This window comes from Phoca vitulina, unplaced genomic scaffold (genome assembly GCF_004348235.1).
Source record: "Phoca vitulina isolate PV1807 unplaced genomic scaffold, GSC_HSeal_1.0 scaffold26, whole genome shotgun sequence".
Taxonomy (NCBI): domain Eukaryota; kingdom Metazoa; phylum Chordata; class Mammalia; order Carnivora; family Phocidae; genus Phoca; species Phoca vitulina.
The window spans coordinates 19,482,203-19,500,425 of NW_022589729.1; the positions used below are offsets into that span (position 1 = coordinate 19,482,203).

General features: G+C 49.1%; 1 protein-coding gene across 19 annotated transcripts in view; it reads right to left on the reverse strand.

Moving 5' to 3' along the window:
* The window catches only part of NFASC (neurofascin), a 179,667-nt gene extending 164,196 nt beyond the window's left edge, over window positions 1–15,471 (reverse strand). For 9 of the 19 annotated variants that reach the window (XM_032422266.1, XM_032422265.1, XM_032422264.1 and 6 more), the window contains exon 1: window positions 15,326–15,470. In XM_032422266.1, the coding sequence (XP_032278157.1) occupies window positions 15,326–15,432 (107 nt within the window). In that variant the 5' untranslated portion in view covers window positions 15,433–15,470. Of the gene's footprint in view, window positions 1–10,551; window positions 10,574–15,325 lie in introns of those variants that run through there. The other 10 variants (XM_032422255.1, XM_032422252.1, XM_032422254.1 and 7 more) reach the window with 3 other exon arrangements.
* Between the last annotated feature and the right edge of the window lie 2,752 nt (window positions 15,472–18,223).

Here is an 18,223-nt window from a genome sequence, read left to right on the forward strand (position 1 = left end):
GCCCATTAAGAAACAAAGCATTCTTGCTCTCAGAAGCCCCAGCTGCAACTTTTTGGGGTGCCATCTAAAATCTCTCTCTTTATTTCTCAAGGTGTAAGAACACAAACAATCTGGGGGATATGCTCAGAGAGGGTTTTCCCAATCAGACTCAGAATGGGGCCAGCGCCTGACCCAGACCTGAACCCCACTCTCACACCAGCCTTCCAGAACCTTCGAGCGGGGCCCAGCCCCACACCATTCATAGTCTTTTGCAACATTTCCTTTAACCTCGGCTCGCCCCCTTAACCTGCCCATCTCACCGAGGCCCCCAGCTGCCAGCGCCGCATCAGCCGCCCCGCTGCTGAGGGCAGCCAGATGGAGAAGGAAAAGGGTCAGAGGCCTGGGGGCCCACCAGCCAAATCCATTCTAGCCCCAGAAGCCCAGTAGGCTTCATACTGATTGCTAAGATACTCAGGACAGGTGGTGCTGGAATAGCCACACATCCATGGGAGTGAAAAGATGAAGCACTAAGGCCCCAGACCTCTGCAGCTGGATGGGGTATTTCATGGTGCTGCAGCAAGGCGTCACGGTGACCAGTCTTCCAGGCGACAGGGGATTCATTTTTAGCCTGGGCCTAACTGGGAGTCTTTATTCCTACTAGAGAGGCAGCATGCTGACCATGCAGAACCACACACAGGAAGCAGAGTTCTCAGACACAGAAAACCCTAGGGACACTCAAAGAGAAAAGAGAGAGAAAAAAAGCCAAAATGGCTTAAAAATATACACGGGGATTTAGCAGAGAAAATATTGAAGCAACACAATGGATAAACCCTCTGTACTTGAAAGTAAACTCTGAACAATTCCTAAAGCTGAAGAAAGTTCTGGATGTTGTAATCCTGGCCCTGATATAGGAAAGTAATATCCCAGCACAGAATTTCACAGAATACATAAGAGAAAGATCAGCCAAATTAGAACACAGCAAGAGGATGGATGTGGACCAGATATGAAGAGACTTAGTCACATCTCAGTGAGGAGCGTTAGATAGTTATATCCAAAGCCCACCATGGGATATGTTTGTAGTGCCTGTGAAGTCACTTGAGTTTCCTCTCTAGTTCTCTCAGTGTGGATTCAGTTAGTCTCGGCCGATACCCAACAAGGCCTCCAGGGGCGCCTGGGTGGCTCAGTGGGTTAAGCATCTGCATTCGGCTCAGGACATGATCCCAGGGTCCTGGGATCGAGCCCCACATTGGGCTCCCTGCTCAGCAGAGAGTCTGCTTCTCCCTCTTCTCTCCACTGTTGCTCTCTCTCGCTATCTCTGTCATTCTCTCTGTCTCTCCCTCTCAAATAAATAAAATCTTAAAAAAAATAAAAAATAAAGCTACTCCAGGTATACACAGATAAGTACCTGGACCAGGTGGATCCCTCTAACTGGTTAAACCGTGCAAATCAGCCCTCTCCCCTCTCTTCCGAACAACTTAGCCAGACTGACTTCGGCCAGGATGTGTCCTTGTCATCACAGCAGCATTGCTGAAGCCAGAGAGGTGGACAGGAGGACAGCAGACACTGGGACCTCCTCTCTGTGCTGAAGCTGTTGGAGGAGATGGGCCCCTCCCCCACCTCGCCCGAGGAGGGGAGCACTAGCGCCAGGCGATGAAAATAACCCATTGACGTTACACCTGTGGATGAGGAGAGGCTCATGGGATTGCTCCTTTTTGTGTTTCTGTTTTCTTTTAGGACCAGAATGAAAGGGAAACCTAGATAGGCAAGAAAGAGATGAGAGCTGGGTCAGGGGCTCTGTCAAGCAGGGAGGGGACCGTGGGGGCAGATGGTGACTCTTCTATAGGGGAAGGTCACAGCCTTTGCCTGGGGGCCTGAGGAAGACTCTGAGCAGTGGCCTTACGGTGCAGCGTCGGCCAAGACTCAGAGGGCTCCGCTGCCATGGACTCTAACGCTCCCTAATGGAAGACTGGCGTTTCTGTGATAGCCAGGATCTTATGTCACTCTCCAAAACAAGTGACCCCCCAGACAAGGAAGCTTCTCAAACCAAAGGACCATCAATCAGCCCGTGCTGGAACCCAGCGCTGCCTGCTGGGTAAGGAGCCAGGATGAGGAGACTCTGGAATCAGATCCGATGCCAGCTCTGCCACTTACAGAGCTGTCCTACTTTGGGCAAGTTGGTTCCCATTCTGAGCCCCCATTTTCTCGGTGTAATCAGGATCATAACACCCGGTCCAAGGGTTGTGATGAATCAGTGAGATGACAGAAGCCAAGCCACTAGCACAGTGTGGACGTCTACACAGAGTAGACGACTGGTCAGTGTGGTACCTCCCTGAGCCCCCTCGCTCTTCCTATAGACAGAGGCACACGTGGCAGGACCTGGGAGGGTCTGCTAGAACAAGAGCTTGCAACGATACCTACGGCTTCATCCCACCACTTAAAAAATAAATTCTGACACAGTCTCTTGTCTGCGTAACACTAGCATTTACAGAGCCCCTTTTCCGACGTTATTTTCTATTTAAATAGCCCTGTTAGGTAGGCGTTATTATTCTCATATTTACAACTAAGACAATTAAAGCTAAGGAATGTTAAATAACTTGCCCTACTCCCTTTAGACCTCTAACCCTTCTGGCCTTCAGCTCCTTGATCCAGTGCCCGTTCTGCCACCCCACACTGGAGTCAGCATCCATTCAGTATAGACTTGCTGAAAGTTTACTAGGTGCCAGGCATGGTTCTAGGCACTGGATGCCCACTCTGACTTGTTGTCCCGAGAGTAGAACTGGCCTGCTCTAAGCCAGCCACGTTCTTTGATCCCTCGTGGCTGATGGTACATGCATGGGAGCAGTGGCCAGAGTGCTAGATGGTGATACATCACGCTGTTACCAGCTGAGCTGACTGAGGATGACTATAGGGCATGACTGGTAATCTGATATAAGACGTTCTGTGCCCCGGAGGCACTTACAGTCTCTTGGGGTAAGGAGGGCATAGGCAGGTGAAAAGCCTATCCGGGGGAAGAGAAAAACCATCCAGGGCTATATATCGGAATCATTGAGGAGGCTTTTAAAACATTCTGGTGCCTTGACCCAACTCTCAGAGATTATGTTATTGGGTTGTAGAGTGGGTCCCAGCATCCGCATATTTTAAAATCTCCCCAGGTGAGACTGGCATGTTTCCAGGTTGACAACCCATACACAGGGCCTTGCCAGTCAACATGTGGTTTGCTGGCCAGCAGTACCGGCATCCCCTGGGGGCTGGTAAGGAATGCAGAAACCCAGGCCCAATGCAGACCTAATCATTCTGTCTGTGCACTTTAGCAAGATCCCAGGTGACTTGTGTGCCCACAGAAGATGGGGAAGGATAGGCTCCTCCCTGTGAGTCAACCAGAGAAGTCCCCCACCCCGGCCCCAGCTGGGAGATACGGCCCACCTACTCCCCACCAGGCAGTGCATACTCCATGAGGGTAAAGCAGGGGGGCTCAGGTGACTGCAGGGAGCCATGCCACCAAGCTCTGCTTTTCCTGTCTCCCCCAGAGCTGCACCTGGGCCTGCATCATGGGGTTCCATGTACAAGAGCTGCTGGGGTCCCCACAAACCCCTTCTGTGCCTAAAAGGAAGTTCGAGAGCTAGACCCTGTCACCATTTCAGTGACCAGAAGAAAAGGGAGTTTCTTCCCCTTCCGCACAGTCCTCTCCCCCTTCCCGAGTGCTCTTTAAGGAAGAGGCAAGCTCAGGACAGCACCGCCTCAGCCCAGCCCCAGTGAGACATCGAGCTGGCCGACCAACCATAAAGGCAGCACTGTCCTTGCAGGCATGGAAGTGGCTGGTACCAGCTATGCCTCATGAAGAAGGGAATCCTCGAGAGAAGGCCAGACAGAGACACACACAAAATCTGGTCCCTGCCAGCATCCTGCAACCCACTCCCAGCTCTGTATCCCTGCTACCACTTCTGTCTTTGTTTCTATCAGTCGTGTGTGTGTGTGTGTGTGTGTGTGTGTGTGTGTGTTGTTTTCATATGTACTTGCCTTTGCTCTCTCATTAGACTGAGAGCAGCCATCCTTGCTCCTCCTTTGTCACTGCCCACAGTACCAAGTACAGAGACTTATGCCCAGCAGGGGCTCAATAAATATTATTTGTATTCATGTGCACACATTTTCTAGGAGTCAAACCCATAGCTCCAGGCTAACAAAGAGCTACTCACTAGCAGGGGTTTATTAAGGATTACTATCAGCACATTGAGAGTCTATGGGAGAAAACAAGAAAACTATAAGGCACATCTTCAAAAAGCATGCACTCTGGTTTAGGAAATCAGGTTTATATGTGCCAAGCCTAAGAGCAGAGCCCCATGGAAGTCGAGCATGTTTATGATAAGATTAGGCACACTTATGTACACTGCATATGCCGACACAATGGAAATGTTCTACTCTGGTCTTTTGACAGGTTATTATTACTTACTTACTGATCGGCATTTTTTTAAAGATTTTATTTATTTATTTATTTGACAGAGAGAGAGAGAGAGAGAGCACAAGGAAGGGGAGCTGCAGAGGGAGAGGGAGAAGCAGACTCCCCACTGAGCAGGGAGCCAGACGTGGGGCTCGATCCCAGGACCCTGGGATCATGACCTGAGCTGAAGGCAGATGCTTAACCGACTGAGCCACCCAGGTGCCCCCTGATCGGCATTTTTGAGCATTTTTTTCCTCTGGTACCTCTACTACTTACTTATACCCCTCATCCTGGGCCATGTCCACTATATCAGATAAACAGGATGTAAAGATGCCTAGAGTTAGAAGGAGAGATGGATCAAGACCAGAAACTTCTCTCTGCCAGATTCCCACAAACATCCAACACAATAGCACATCATCTGTCTGCCACCTCACCCCATAGCCAAGTTTCCTGGGCCATACACACTACGTTGCTTGCCCATTCAAGGCTCCAAAAAGTCTCGGATCAAGTCCCTGGGACCCCAGCCAGAATCCAAGGAGCATGCTCTCTGTCCTTAAAAGGAAAGCCACAGGGGCACCTGGATGGCTCAGTTGGTTAAGCGTCTGCCTTTGGCTCGGTTCATGATCCCAGGGTCCTAGGACCAAGCCCCACATCGGGCTCCCTGCTCGGGGAGGGGGCTGCTTCTCCCTCTCCCTCTCCCTGCTGCTCTGCCTACTTGTGCGCTTGCTCTCTCTCTCTCTCTCAATAAATAAATAAGTAAATAAATAAATAAAATCTTTAAAAAAAAAAAGGAAAAGGGAAACCACAATACATCATGTATGGTTGTTTTCACCATGACAATAAGAAAGTCACGGCAAAACTCATAGCCAAAAGCAGACTTCCAGTCAGATTTAGCATGGGGCTTTCCCAGCAATGTGTCAAACTCACCCCCATTCAAAAGTCCACTTTGCTCTATGTCAAAGAGGTCTAAGTATGACAGACCAATAAACAAGGGTAAGTGGCAAACGTGGAGGGTTCTGACTATAGAGCTGTGCAGTCCAATATAGTGGCCACTAGCCATGGCTATTTAAATTCAATTCAATTAAATTAAAAATTCAATTCTCACATTAGCCACATTTCAAGTGCTCAAGAGCCACACGTGCCTAGTGCTACCATGTTGGACGGTGCAGATACAGAACATTTCTATCATCACAGAAAGCTCTATTGGAAAGCACTAATATTGAGCATTTAAATGTTCCATTTGAACTAATGAGTTGGGTATTCTGGGAACTTCTGTTGTTCTCTCCATATTTGCTAGAGAAGTTTTTTTTTTTTTTTTTTTTAAGATTTCACTTATTTATTTATTTATTTTAGAGAGAGAAAGAACGTGAGCAGGGAGAGGAGCAGAGGAGGAGGGTGAGCGCAAACCCAATGTAGAGCTGGATCTCACGACCCTGAGATTAGGACCTGAGCAGAAACCAAGAGTCAGGGGCGCCTGGGTGGCTCAGTTGGTTAAGCGACTGCCTTCGGCTCAGGTCATGATCCTGGAGTCCCGGGATCGAGTCCCGCATCGGGCTCCCTGCTGAACAGGGAGCCTGCTTCTCCCTCTGACCCTCCTCCCTCTCATGCTCTCTCTACCTCATTCTCTCTCTCAAAGAAAATAAATAAAAAAAATCTTAAAAAAAAAAAAAAGAAACCAAGAGTCAGATGCTTAAAGGACTGAGCCACCCAGGTGCCCCCTGGAGAGGTTTTAGATACTCTGAAATGTTGAGTAGGGGGAGTGCATTTTCACAATGAAAGAAGAAATGGGCTGAGATTCTCGTGTAAATACAAAGACTCTAAGGTGAAATTTACTAGGCTACAAATTGGGTCATTTTAGCATGCATATGTGCACACACGTGGTCTCTCCTTAAAAGGGCCATTTACTAGTTCCCCCAATCCATAATTTTGCTTTTGTTACAAGGACCGCAAAGTCAGATGCTGTAAACTAGGCTGATGCCAGAAAGCCCACGTACTACTTAGTCCTGGCCAGAATTGTTTTCTAGATCCCTTTGGGTTGCTCTAAACATTCTCTGGCTTTACATTCTAACCTGGCATCATTGGAGAGAAAAATCTTTCAGAGGCAGGTCAGCACCCCGGACAGCAACAAGCTCCCTGCCAGCACCCAAGAGAAAGTTCCAGCATTCCCCTTTGCCCAAACACCTCTTCAGAAGGAACTATCTCTCAAACACTGAGCAAGCTCAGTCAAGAAGCTTCAAATGCTCCTCACCAACCACTCAGTCAGGGTCAAGATTCTCTGCACTCTGGCCCCAGCCAGTCCCTCCAGTCCACTGCTCTAGCCTGGCCAGTGCAATGCCTGACCACAGCTTCCCTCCTGTAAACCTTTGATTCTGCTCCCTTACCCACCAGAAAGGCCCATTTCTTCCACCGATTCAAAACCTACCCATCCCTAGAGCCCCAAACCAGCCCCTGCTTCACTTCAAAACCTTCCCAAAGGACTTTAGTCTACATTAATTTCCTCTCTTCTCTGATATCTCAAAGCATTATTGGTGTAGATAATGCTTTAGGGAACTTAATTACTTATCCTCTTGCACAATTACTAGGTTTATCTGTAGTTTTTAAAGTTCCCAGTGGTCCAGTATGTGGAAGAGCTACCTTTTCTAGCAACTAGCCATGCAGCCACAAGCAAAATACGTAGCCCTTTTGAGTCGTTTCTTGATCTGTAAAATAATGATCTTGGATTAGACCATCTCTAACATTCTACGAGATTAAAGATGCTCTCAAAACAAGAAACCACCTAGAAGTGTGCCATGCAAATAGTAGAGTCTTTGAAGACAGACGGCAGGTGCAACAAATATATATATTTTATAATATATTTTTTAAAAAACCCACAAGGCATAACCCAGGGCTTGGGTCATTCAGAGAACTGGTTTAGTTCCCAACATGAGTCCCAAAGCCTTCAGTTCCACTCAGTGTGTGATGATGATCAGAAAGAGATCTAGTTTCTGTCCTGTCCTTGCCTACGTCAGCATCAGAAAATTGCCTGTGGCATCAAAGGCATTTTCTTTCATAAAGAACATGTCACCACCAATGTGTGGAAAAATACCACACAATGGGTATTATAACAGTGTCTCTCATATAAACACAACAACTGACCAACAGGCCGACCAACAGCTGACAGCAGTGTTAACTTCACCACTAATTATGCATAAGCCCAGACAGACTCTGGCAAATAACAAAAGGCATCATCATCTTTGGTGATGCCCCAAAATAAAACGTTGTCTAGTCTCACAGGTAGAAGTTCCAAGGTGGACAGAGAACTGACTTAAAATTTCAGCTCAATACTATACTTCCTGTCAAAATCCTAGTTATAAAACCTCCTCATGTTTAAAATCCTATTCTCAAAGCATTCAGCTTATGGACCTACACACGATAAGATACAGGGATGACTCTTCCTCCCTTGCACCTGGAGAAAGTAAGGCTCACAAATGTTTTGTTGTGTTGCAAATAAAGATCAAACTAGAATCAGAATCTAGTCAGAATAATTTCACTAATCATAGGCAACATGCATGCACAAACACGGACACGCAACACATACGCACACTCTGAGGACTCTTAGTAATATAAAGAGACGAGTTATGAAACTCACTGACCCTGGAACTGGAAGATTCCACTGAATACTTGCAAAAGATGCTACTGCCAAGGCAAATTGGCCAGCATCAGTAAAGAAGGAGGAACTCTTACCGGGAAGAGTCCTTGGAATTGCTCTGCCAGCCATTCACTCGCATCCCAGAAAATCACAAGATCAGAGAACAAAACTTAGCATCTGGTCAATCCACCCCCCTCCTTGGCCTAAACTAGATCCAGGACAGTGAGCTCAGCACAAAAACCATCCTGCTTTAGGCCCTTCCCCAAGCTGGCCATGCTAAGTTTCCAGAAAAGGAAGGCAGGGAGACTCCAGCACAACCAGGTTAGGAGAGTAAAGACTCCTGCACTCAGGGTCCTCTACAATTACATCTCAATAAATCGCCCCAGACACATACCTCACTGCTGAATTACACGCACCTAATACCCAAGCCATACCATTTATTCATCCTGACTCAAAGGTCCCCTGCACATTCCTGCTCTTACTCCAGGAGTTCTGATTATTAAGTCTTCAAGTTTTGGTATCTCAAGACCTCAAGTACTTCCTCTCACAAGAGGCTTTTCCAGATCACCTATGCCCAACATAATGTCCTGCCAATTTTCTAGCATTTACTGTCTGAAATTAGCAAATGTTTCTTATATCTGAACACATATCTTCTTTTTAGGGAGGAGACAGGGTCTCACGAGCCTCCAGAAGATGATGCAGTACCACTTATGCACACAGCAGGTGCTCAACAAATACTTGGTGATGATGATGACAATGATAGGACCTTCTCCAGAGATTCATCTGCCACTGAAGGGCAGAACTAGGTATGAAGCTCTGAACATGGGGCTGGGTGGGGCCGGCCGAAACAGCCCAAATGGGAGCCCACATGGCGGACAGCAGCTCACACAGCCTTCCTCCAACTCTGGGTGACGGGACTTTCCTCATTCTAAGACTGAGTGAGAAATCCTCTCTTCCTACCCCTGAGCCGCTGATCCCAGGCTGTTTATCTCGTTAACTCTGTTTATTGTGATCCTGGTAAGAGGTTCTGAAGCCCTCCAAGCCCCTCTCTAATTAAATTCATTAGAACAGATTGGGGCTTTCTTTCTGCATCTCAGAAAAATTAACAACACGATTAGCATCATAATGACGGGGAGAGGGGCTGCCAGGGAGGCCTTTGAGGAGGGGCTGGCCCAGCCTGGGAGGGGATGAGTGAGGAGGAGCAGGTGAAGGAGGAGAAGGCAGATGCTCAGGCAGCTGCTTCCCAGAGAAGGGAGCTGTAGGACCGAGGAGGGGATGATAACAGCCCAAGGGAATGAGCCCACCGCACCCCAGGCACTCTAACTTTATCAAGGCATGACATTTGGGAGAAGAAGGGCAGGACAAGAAATCAGTCAATGACATAAATTCCAGAGACGTGAGCTTCTGGGACAAGAGACTTCAAGCAATCTTCTAGTTTTACAGAGAGAGAAACACATTTAAGGTCTGTTAATGATGGGGCCAGACATAAAACTGAAGCCCCTCATGCTTTTCATGGTGATGTCCTTTTCCTGTAAGACTTTACTGCAAGGACCAGGAGAGAGTAGGCTAGATGAGGCAGGTCACTTCTTTCCAAGAGAACCTGAACCCATCAGGTTTTTATTTATATACCTGGTGGGTTCCCTCATCTAGGATACTCTCCTCTTCTACCAGTTCTACCAATACTTCAGGGCTCAGCTCCATTCTCACCTCCTCTGTGAAGAGCAGCTAGCATTTGATGAGTATTTTTTTTTTTTTTAAGATTTATTTATTTATTTGACAGAGAGAGACACAGCGAGAGAGGAAACACAAGCAGGGGGAGCGGGAGAGGGAGAAGCAGGCTTTCCCACTGAGCAGGGAGCCCGATGCGGGGCTCGATCCCAGGACCCTGGGATCATGACCCGAGCCCAAGGCAGACACTTAATGACTGAGCCACCCATGTGCCCCTTGATGAGTATTTATTACAAGCCAGGTACTCTGCTGGGGCCTTCGCTGCCTTATCACATTTAATCCTTATAACAGCTCTGCAAGGTTCATGTTAATATCCCCACGTTACAGGTGGGGAAGCTGCAACTCCTCAGCTAGTAAATGGAAGAACCAAGGTTTGAATGTAAGTCTGACCTCAAAGGCTGAGTAGTCTCTACTATGTGGATCACCTCCCTGACTCCACTAGCCATACTCAGGGATCACTCCTTCCTTTGAAGTTCTACTCTCCAGGGTCTGAAGACTTAATTACACACTGTCTTACATGATTCCTAAGAGTTGTCATATGTTTCCATTTATTTCCCCCATTTGAAAGCAGGAACCATGTTTCTGTATCCTTCAGAAGGACATAGTAGGTACTCAAATATGCATGCTAACTGAGCCTTTCCAACAGATTTTCCTAGAGAGCCTTGGGCCACTGGATAAAACATCCCAGGTTTTTATTCTTCCTCTCCTATATATTATAGGAGAGGTGCATGGGCTTCGATGGCAAACAAAAACAGGTTTAAATTCTAGCTCTACAACTTACCTGTTCTTCAATCTTAAATAACCACCTTTCTGGGTCTGCTTCCTTATCTATAAAACCAGAATCCTGGGTGGCTCAGTCGTTAATCGTCTGCCTTGGGCTCAGGTCATGATCCCAGGGTCCTGGGATCGAGCCCCGCATTGGGCTCCCCGCTCAGTGGGAAGCCTGCTTCTCCCTCTTCCGCTCCCCCTGCTTGTGTTCCTTCTCTTGCTGTGTCTCTCTCTGTCAAATAAATAAAATAAAAATATATATATATATATAAAACCAGAATCCTAACAATACTTCTTCTTATAGGGTTAACCCTTATGAAGATTAAATGAAATGATGCATATAAAGCACATAGTAGAGTGCCTAGCACATAGCAAACAATCTATAATGATGACTATTATAGTATGACACTTTTATTTTTCTTGGCCTGCCTCAAGATCTAAGGAAAGGAGAGTGGCTCAAGAGTTCTCAAGTTGGCTGGCACAATCTGACCGGTGCTCCAGGTCAGCAAAGCTTTGGAAGTGCCTACTCAAGCACCCAGCATAGCCATTAGCTCCCAGAGCTCTCCCCTACAGTCCCAAGGACCAAGCCATATGCATCCAATCTCTGTCCTTGCAGCTAGGCATGGGCTCTAGCTGGGCATTTTGAGTAAATGCTCAAAAGTTTGACATCAAGCTGCTCTGGCCAAAACAGGGTCTATCTAAACAGTGGAATACAATCACTCCAGGTCCTACTGTCTACCATGACCCCTCAGCCATGCTCCTACAATGCCAGGAACTCACCTAACCTCTGTTATAGCATTTCTGGTACTGAATTTTAATTTGTTTTCGTTTCTCCAACTCACTCATACACTCAACCCCTAGCACAATTCCCGGGATATATTCAAAGACTCAGGACACACTAATGAAATGAACTAAATTTAGTGTGTGGGGAAGAAGGGTGCTCCTCAGACAGATACGACTGAGTGTCTCCATCCTTACATTCTTTCCCAGTTCAAATATGGATGTTCATGGTGACCTGTGCTCAAGAGTATAACTTCAAAACCACCCTCCTCCCCAATCGGGACTTCTCTGATGACTCCCACCTGACTCTGACCTCCCCAGGACTCCAAGACCCTTCTCCACATACCAGAGCTCCTGATTTGCCTACTTATCTTGTTTCTGAGCATGCACCTGTACATGTTACTTGCTGCTTCCCCATCAGATAGTGAGCTCCCGGAGGGCAGACTGGGATTCTTTTCCTCTGACTCCCTCTAACATTCTAAGCATACCCAGACCACAATTTGCCCCTAAAATACAAGGGCTTAGGAGATGGAAATGGGAGAGTTGAGTAGCCTTGATCTTGTCCCAGAGTTCCCTCTGGGTCCCTCCTCCCATCAGGCTAGGGCAGCACCCAGTGAGGTTCAACTGTCCAAGGGACATTTCTCTTCCCCCTAAAGCCAGGGAACTGGTAATATCTTATATATGTCACCTCCTCTTCCATCCTTTTCCTTAGTCAACTTCAGGGCCAGACCTGACCTACTCTTCTGGAAAGAATCACCCAGTCGTCTTCACGGTTCTGGAGGAGAGGGGGCGGATACCACGGGAATGAAGGATCCGCCTCTCAACATCCTTGTCCAGATGTTCTCACTCAAGCTTATCTGTGGCATTTGTTTGTTTACTTGTCTCTCTTTTCCATGACACTGGGAGCTCTAAGAGACCAGACGCTGCCTCACTTTTCATCCCTACAATCCCCACACGGAGCAGAACAGCACACTGTGGGGCTCATTTGTATTTGCTAAATAAATAAGTATGTAGCCGGCCTTAAGTTCTTCTCACTTCTCTTCACCCCCACCCCCCACCCCAGTCCTCCAGGCCAAACAGACTGAGGACTGAACTTCTCTGCTTCCCCCCCTTCTGGCCTTCTGGTGTCCTAAGGATTTCTTTTTTCTAAAGACTAAGTGATGATCCTCACATCCCAGCTCTCGGATGGTCTTGGAGGACAGTGGTGCCAAGGGAAGGGAACAAGATGCAACAACAGAGTGATGGGAGCCTTGGAATTCTGTCCCTCCGTCACTGCAGGAAAGGGACCTCCCTCTGCACCTCCTCCTCAGACATCCAACCAGAACTCCCCCCACCCCAGAGAGCAGCCACCTCCTCCCTGTGCCCCTGAACACAGCAGCCCCAGAGGCCAATCTGCTTCAGCCCACGGGGAGCTCTCTTCACCTCGCTCCAGCTCTCCGGGGAGCCGGCTCGTCTTTCTGTGTGCCTTGGTTTATCTCTGCGAAGCCTCTGTGATGCCAAACAAGGGATGTGGGGTGAGATTCATTGCGCAGAACCAGCAAAATATGTACATTGTTATCAGAATCCCCCACATAACCTCAGCCCCAATCAAGCATTTCAACGTCAGAACCTTAATCCAATCAGCTCTCCAGACAGCTCCAGGTGTTGCCTCCTCCCCGGGCCAGGAAACGCCTGGGGCAGCTTCCCTCCCCGCCCCCTATGAGGGGACGGGGCGCAGAAAGGTGACAAAGGGTAGGACAGCCATCCCCCTAGACGCACACCCCCCCCCCCCCCCCCACCAGGCAGTGCCTAAGTCCCCTCCAGGGTTGTCGCACGTGAGCTGGAGTCCAAACGTTTGGATTTCTAAAGTGAGGGACTCTTAGAGAGATGGGACAGAACCCATCAGCAATATGCTCTTAACCCCTAATTTAAGCCCTGGGGATTTAGCTGAAATCCCCAAGACAGGAATTGGGCTGTCATTCCCTGTCCGAGGGAGCAAACTCAATTGTGGGGTTAAATGTGAATGAGTCTTTTTCCTCATTTGTGCTATTCTCATTCTTTATCTACACACACACACACACACACACACTTTCAGCTGAATCCAAAGGGGAAGATATTAACCCCTCAGAAGTGCGACTCAAGGAAAAGAAAAAAAGGAAAAAAAGAAAACCCATCAGTTTTCTCAACACACACACACACACAAAGAAGTGCCAACTTGGTCAAGACAAAAGGTTAGAATGACACCACCCCCCCACCCCCCCACCCCCCACATTTCCTTCAATTCCTCCTGCAGTGCAATTCCACCAGATCTAACCATCCCCAAACCAGAGGGGAGGACGGGTCTCTGCCTTCCCTCTTCTCCCGGCTCCCCACTCCGACAGCTGGTATGGCCCCTATCCTCGGGAGCTTCCACTCACCACACACATTTTCCCTGGGCTTCTCCTACTCATCTCTCAAGTTCAGTGGGTTCTGAACCTGCCAGTCTCTGGCCCCATACAAACAATTCAACTCCTGCCCAGCCATGTCTCAAAGGTCTGCAGTCTGCCCCCTTGCTGGAGCTTTGATTGGGCCCCAGCAGGGCTCATCACAGTTCCAAGGGTAGATAAGATACATCAGGCCCTCATCCCAGGCAGACAGACAGGCTGGAAAGGGGCACTGTCATCCACTCCTCCAGACTGAGGGAGGAGGCATCTCTGTCCAACACACACACACACACACACACAGCTCACTGCCAAATGCCAAGGAAGGACTCAGGAGCAGAACCTGACTCAGGGCAGAGGAGGGGCTGCCATGGGGACCAGAGTCTAGGTGATTCAGCACTCTGCCCTCTCTCAGCCCAGCCCATGGGCCACACTCATGACAGCGCCTGATGCCAAAGTGCTGACTTGGAGGCTGAGGAAGAATTCTCTCTAAAATCCAAGATTCTCCAACCCTCCAGTGGGGCTCCGCATCCAGGCCTTTGCATCCCAGGGCTCAGAACAAGACCAGGAAGAGGCCCTCAGCCATTCCCTTGGACCCTGCCTCTTGCCCAACCTAGTTTCACTATGCTTAGCACTCCCTCCCCCAGTCCATCTAGGAAACAAACCTGAACAGCTAGGGGAAGAGGGTGGCCGAGGAGGAACATAAGAGGCCTACTAGCCCCCAGCATCCTTCACCCCCAAACTGTGAATTGGATCAAACATGCAGAAAGGGGTTATAAGTGGATCCCGCAACTGCGAGTACATCGGGCCTTCAGAGCCCCAGGCCTCCCCAAGCAGGGAAGGAAGGCCCCGCGTCAGGTGATGGGGGCTCAGTACAAGCCGTGTGGCTACACAGAGCACCAGGAAGGGCAAATGGGAAAGGTGATGGGTGGCAGGCCAGCTAACAGCCCAGGAGGGGAAGACAGGGTTCTTGAGAGGGACTACGGTGCAGAAGGAAACCAAGAGGCAGCTGGGAAGGGGCTGGGACAGGGTGTGCAGGGCGACCTGGGGAGGACAGAAACTGAGGGAGCAGATGGAGAGACAGGCACACGGAGTGATGGGGATACGAGATGGGGATGAGGACAGGGGAGGCCAAGGAGAGGGGCTGACGGGAGGGGTAGGAAAGATGGGGTCATACAAAGTGGGGTGTGGAGGTAAACAGGTATAAGGGCAGGGCTGTGGATGAGGCAGGGACAGAAGGCAAGGGGAAGAGGTCGAGGATGCAGGAAGGGGGAGGGGAGGCCGCCAGTGAGACATTAAGGGTGTTGGGGTAGGTAGGGGGGTGGGAGCTGAATGGGGGTGGGTGCAGATATCCGACTGGGGATGGATTCTGGGCAGGTGATGGTGTGGAGACGAGAAGGGACGGGGATGGATTCTGGGCAGGATGGATTCTGGGCAGGTGATGGTGTGGAGACGAGAAGGGACGGGGATATGGTCCGAGGGGGATGGGGACAGGTCGGAGGATGGAGACGGGCAGAGGAGGGCGGGAACAAGGGGGTGTCGCTAGATGGGTCTCCACGACCCCCGTTCTACCGCACCCCCACCTTTCCGGTATCCGCGCTCGCCTACCTCGGAGGGCGCCGGCTCCGGCCCTGGGCGCAGTCGGTGCTGTCCGCCGCCGGCGCCGCCACTTCTCCCACGTCCCCTGCAGCGCCTCTCGCCGCCAGCCGCCGCATTAGGGCAGAGACGAGCCCGTGCGCGTCCCCGGGCGGCCGGCGCGCCCCCGCCACCCTGCGTGCGCGCCCCCGCGCCCCTCCCTTCGCGCGCCTAGCGGGGACCCGGACGGAGGAGGGCGGGGGAAGATGCTCCGGGCGCCGTTCCGCCCGGCGCGTCGGGGAGCGGCTCGCGAGGCCTGCGCCGCGGGGGGCACAAGCTCCGGCTTTCTCTCCTCACCCAGCCACCGGCATTGAAAAGGAGCGTCCGTGAAGCCCCCGCGGTATCCGGTTTTGTCCTGTAAATGCCCCTCCACCATCAGACTGTGACTTCTTGGAGGCAGAAATGTGTCGGAGAGCTTGTGTTCCCAGGGAGGCTTGCTTGCTTGGGGTAGACTCTCCAGGGACGTTAGTTGACTGAAGAATTGTTGGATCCCGAATTGGGGATGTAAGAAAGTTGTGATTCCTGCTGGGGCTAGCGTGGTCTTTTAAAAACGGGAGATTTTGTTCTGCCCTATGGGGGCCCAGGCCCCCTCCCAAACTTGAGATAGGGTGGAAGAAATCCAGTGACTGGGAGGCCAGAGATCTCAGTGTTATTCCTGGCGCTGTGACTGTCTCTCACAAGGACATGACACTTCCTCAGTGTCCTCCTCCACTGAACAGTGAAAAGTTGAGGACAGAATCCTCCAGGTAACTGACAAAATGTTCCGCTCTTCCGTTGGCTGCTTTGAGACCTGCAGTCAGAGCTATCGGATAAGGACTGTGTCATGGGAAACAGAGGAAGGTCCATACGGCAGGGCCTGAAAGCATAGCTGCCGGTGGGCGTCAGGGACCCTGGGCAAAAGTTTCTGCAGGACCCCCGTCTATATGAACAATCTGATCTCACTCAAAATCTTTTCTCAGCATCATTCTGGCAGCCTGACCTCACACAGTCCTCTGACCACAGGCCCTGGGATGGCCCTGTAGCAGCCAGTCTTGGGGCTTCTGGGGGTGTCTGGTCAATGCCGTTGGGGAGAGGCAGGAGGGAATGTACAGCGTTGGAAAATTCTCTGAAGGGGAGAATCTGGAAACTGGGGAGCCCCATCCAGATGACACTGTCCCCAGGCACTGGAGGGACACTTAGAGAACTTAGAGAAAGGTGCTTCAGAGCACCAGGGCCCCTCAGGCCTGAACCCAGGGCAGGACACCCCTCCCTTCCTTACCAGAAGTGTCCATGTGGCTAGCTCAACAGGAGAAAGAAAATAATTTTTCTTTTCTAAGCACTCACTGTCCCTTAGCCGCTGGGTTTCTTATATATATCAGTCACTTGCCTTTTACAGCACTAGGACGTAGGTATTTTATAGGCTGTATTGCACAATGACTGTGGCATCAGCTCCGAGGCAGCCTGCTGGGGTTCAAATCCCACCTCCACCACGTCAGATCTGGGTCAACTTGGGCAATTTACTTATTTTCCTTTTATTTCTTTTAAAGAAATATAATTCAAGCTATACAAGCATATAGCTGAATCAGAGTCAAATCATTCTATGAGATTTCTTATAAAATACATTTCCCTCTTGCTCTGCCCTCTCCAGAAGCCATCACTTTCAACTCTTCTGAGCTGTTTCTTTGGCTCTTTTCCTCCCTATCTCTAAACAACATGCTAAATTGCTACTTCTTGCTTCTGGTTTAGGCATTATCTCTTGATGAATAGTGAAAACCCTATAAAAGACACTCTTTCAGCCCTGCCTTCATCTCTCACATAGCCTTCCTGTCCCCCTCCCGACCTCCCAATTTAGTCACATCTTGATATTGGTTATATCAAAAGAAATATTTATTATGACAACTTAAATCCTATTCACAACTGACTTTTTCATTTCCTGCAAACTGTGTTTTTTTCTGGACTTAATTTTCATGTTTTGTTTCCTTGTTTTATGTACAGTAATTATAATTCAACTCTAAATTTTCCATCAATTGTCTCTATCCATATGTTCAAAACTGTCAGAGATTCTATCAGATTTATATCCTTGAAGATTCTCTCTGGAGCATTTTGACAGGTTCCAATCTCTATTGGTTTCTCTATGTGCAGGACACTGCTATTGACCTCGTCAGGCTCAGTTTCTTCATCTGGAAAATGGGGTAATTATATTACCTCATAGAGTTGTTGTGAGGATAAGCAAAATAATTCATGTAGCACAATGTTTGTCATATAACAAACACTTAACAAATATTGCCTTGTTAATTATTCAAGAGGAGAAACCCAAAGCTTAAGTAACCTGCCCAACTAATGGCTCAAAACCCAGACGTGTCTGAAGGCTCCTACTTAAAACTACTTCACTATTTTAGGGCAGGCCCTAAAAATCTTAGATATACAATGTTAGAATCTTCCAGTATGGGCAAGTTGAAGAAACACAGGATTTTCCAGGAAAGTCCTGGCTGACCAGCAGGGTGAACATGGGCAGATCACCTAATCCCTCTATGACTTACTTTTCTCATCTGTAAAGTGAGGATAAAGTGAGGACCAAGGAGATAAGACACTTTGTAAACCAAGTGCTCTGCACAAATGTTAGCTACTCATTCTCTTCCTTTCCTTAATTTTTTTTTAATAGCTGAGATAACCGAGTCCTAAAGAGAAGATGACGCAGAGAGGAATCATGCAGTGATTTGCTGGTTCAAACTGAACTGGAGCTCCTATCTCATGCCCTTAGCATAAAGAAGTAAAGTACAGGCCTAATGGGAGTGTAAGACCCCCAGATGCCCAGATGGGGAGGAGGCAGGGGTTTCCTTGGCCTCAGTGTCCCCAGCCACTGGCCCGTCCTGATCAGGGACACCACCTGCT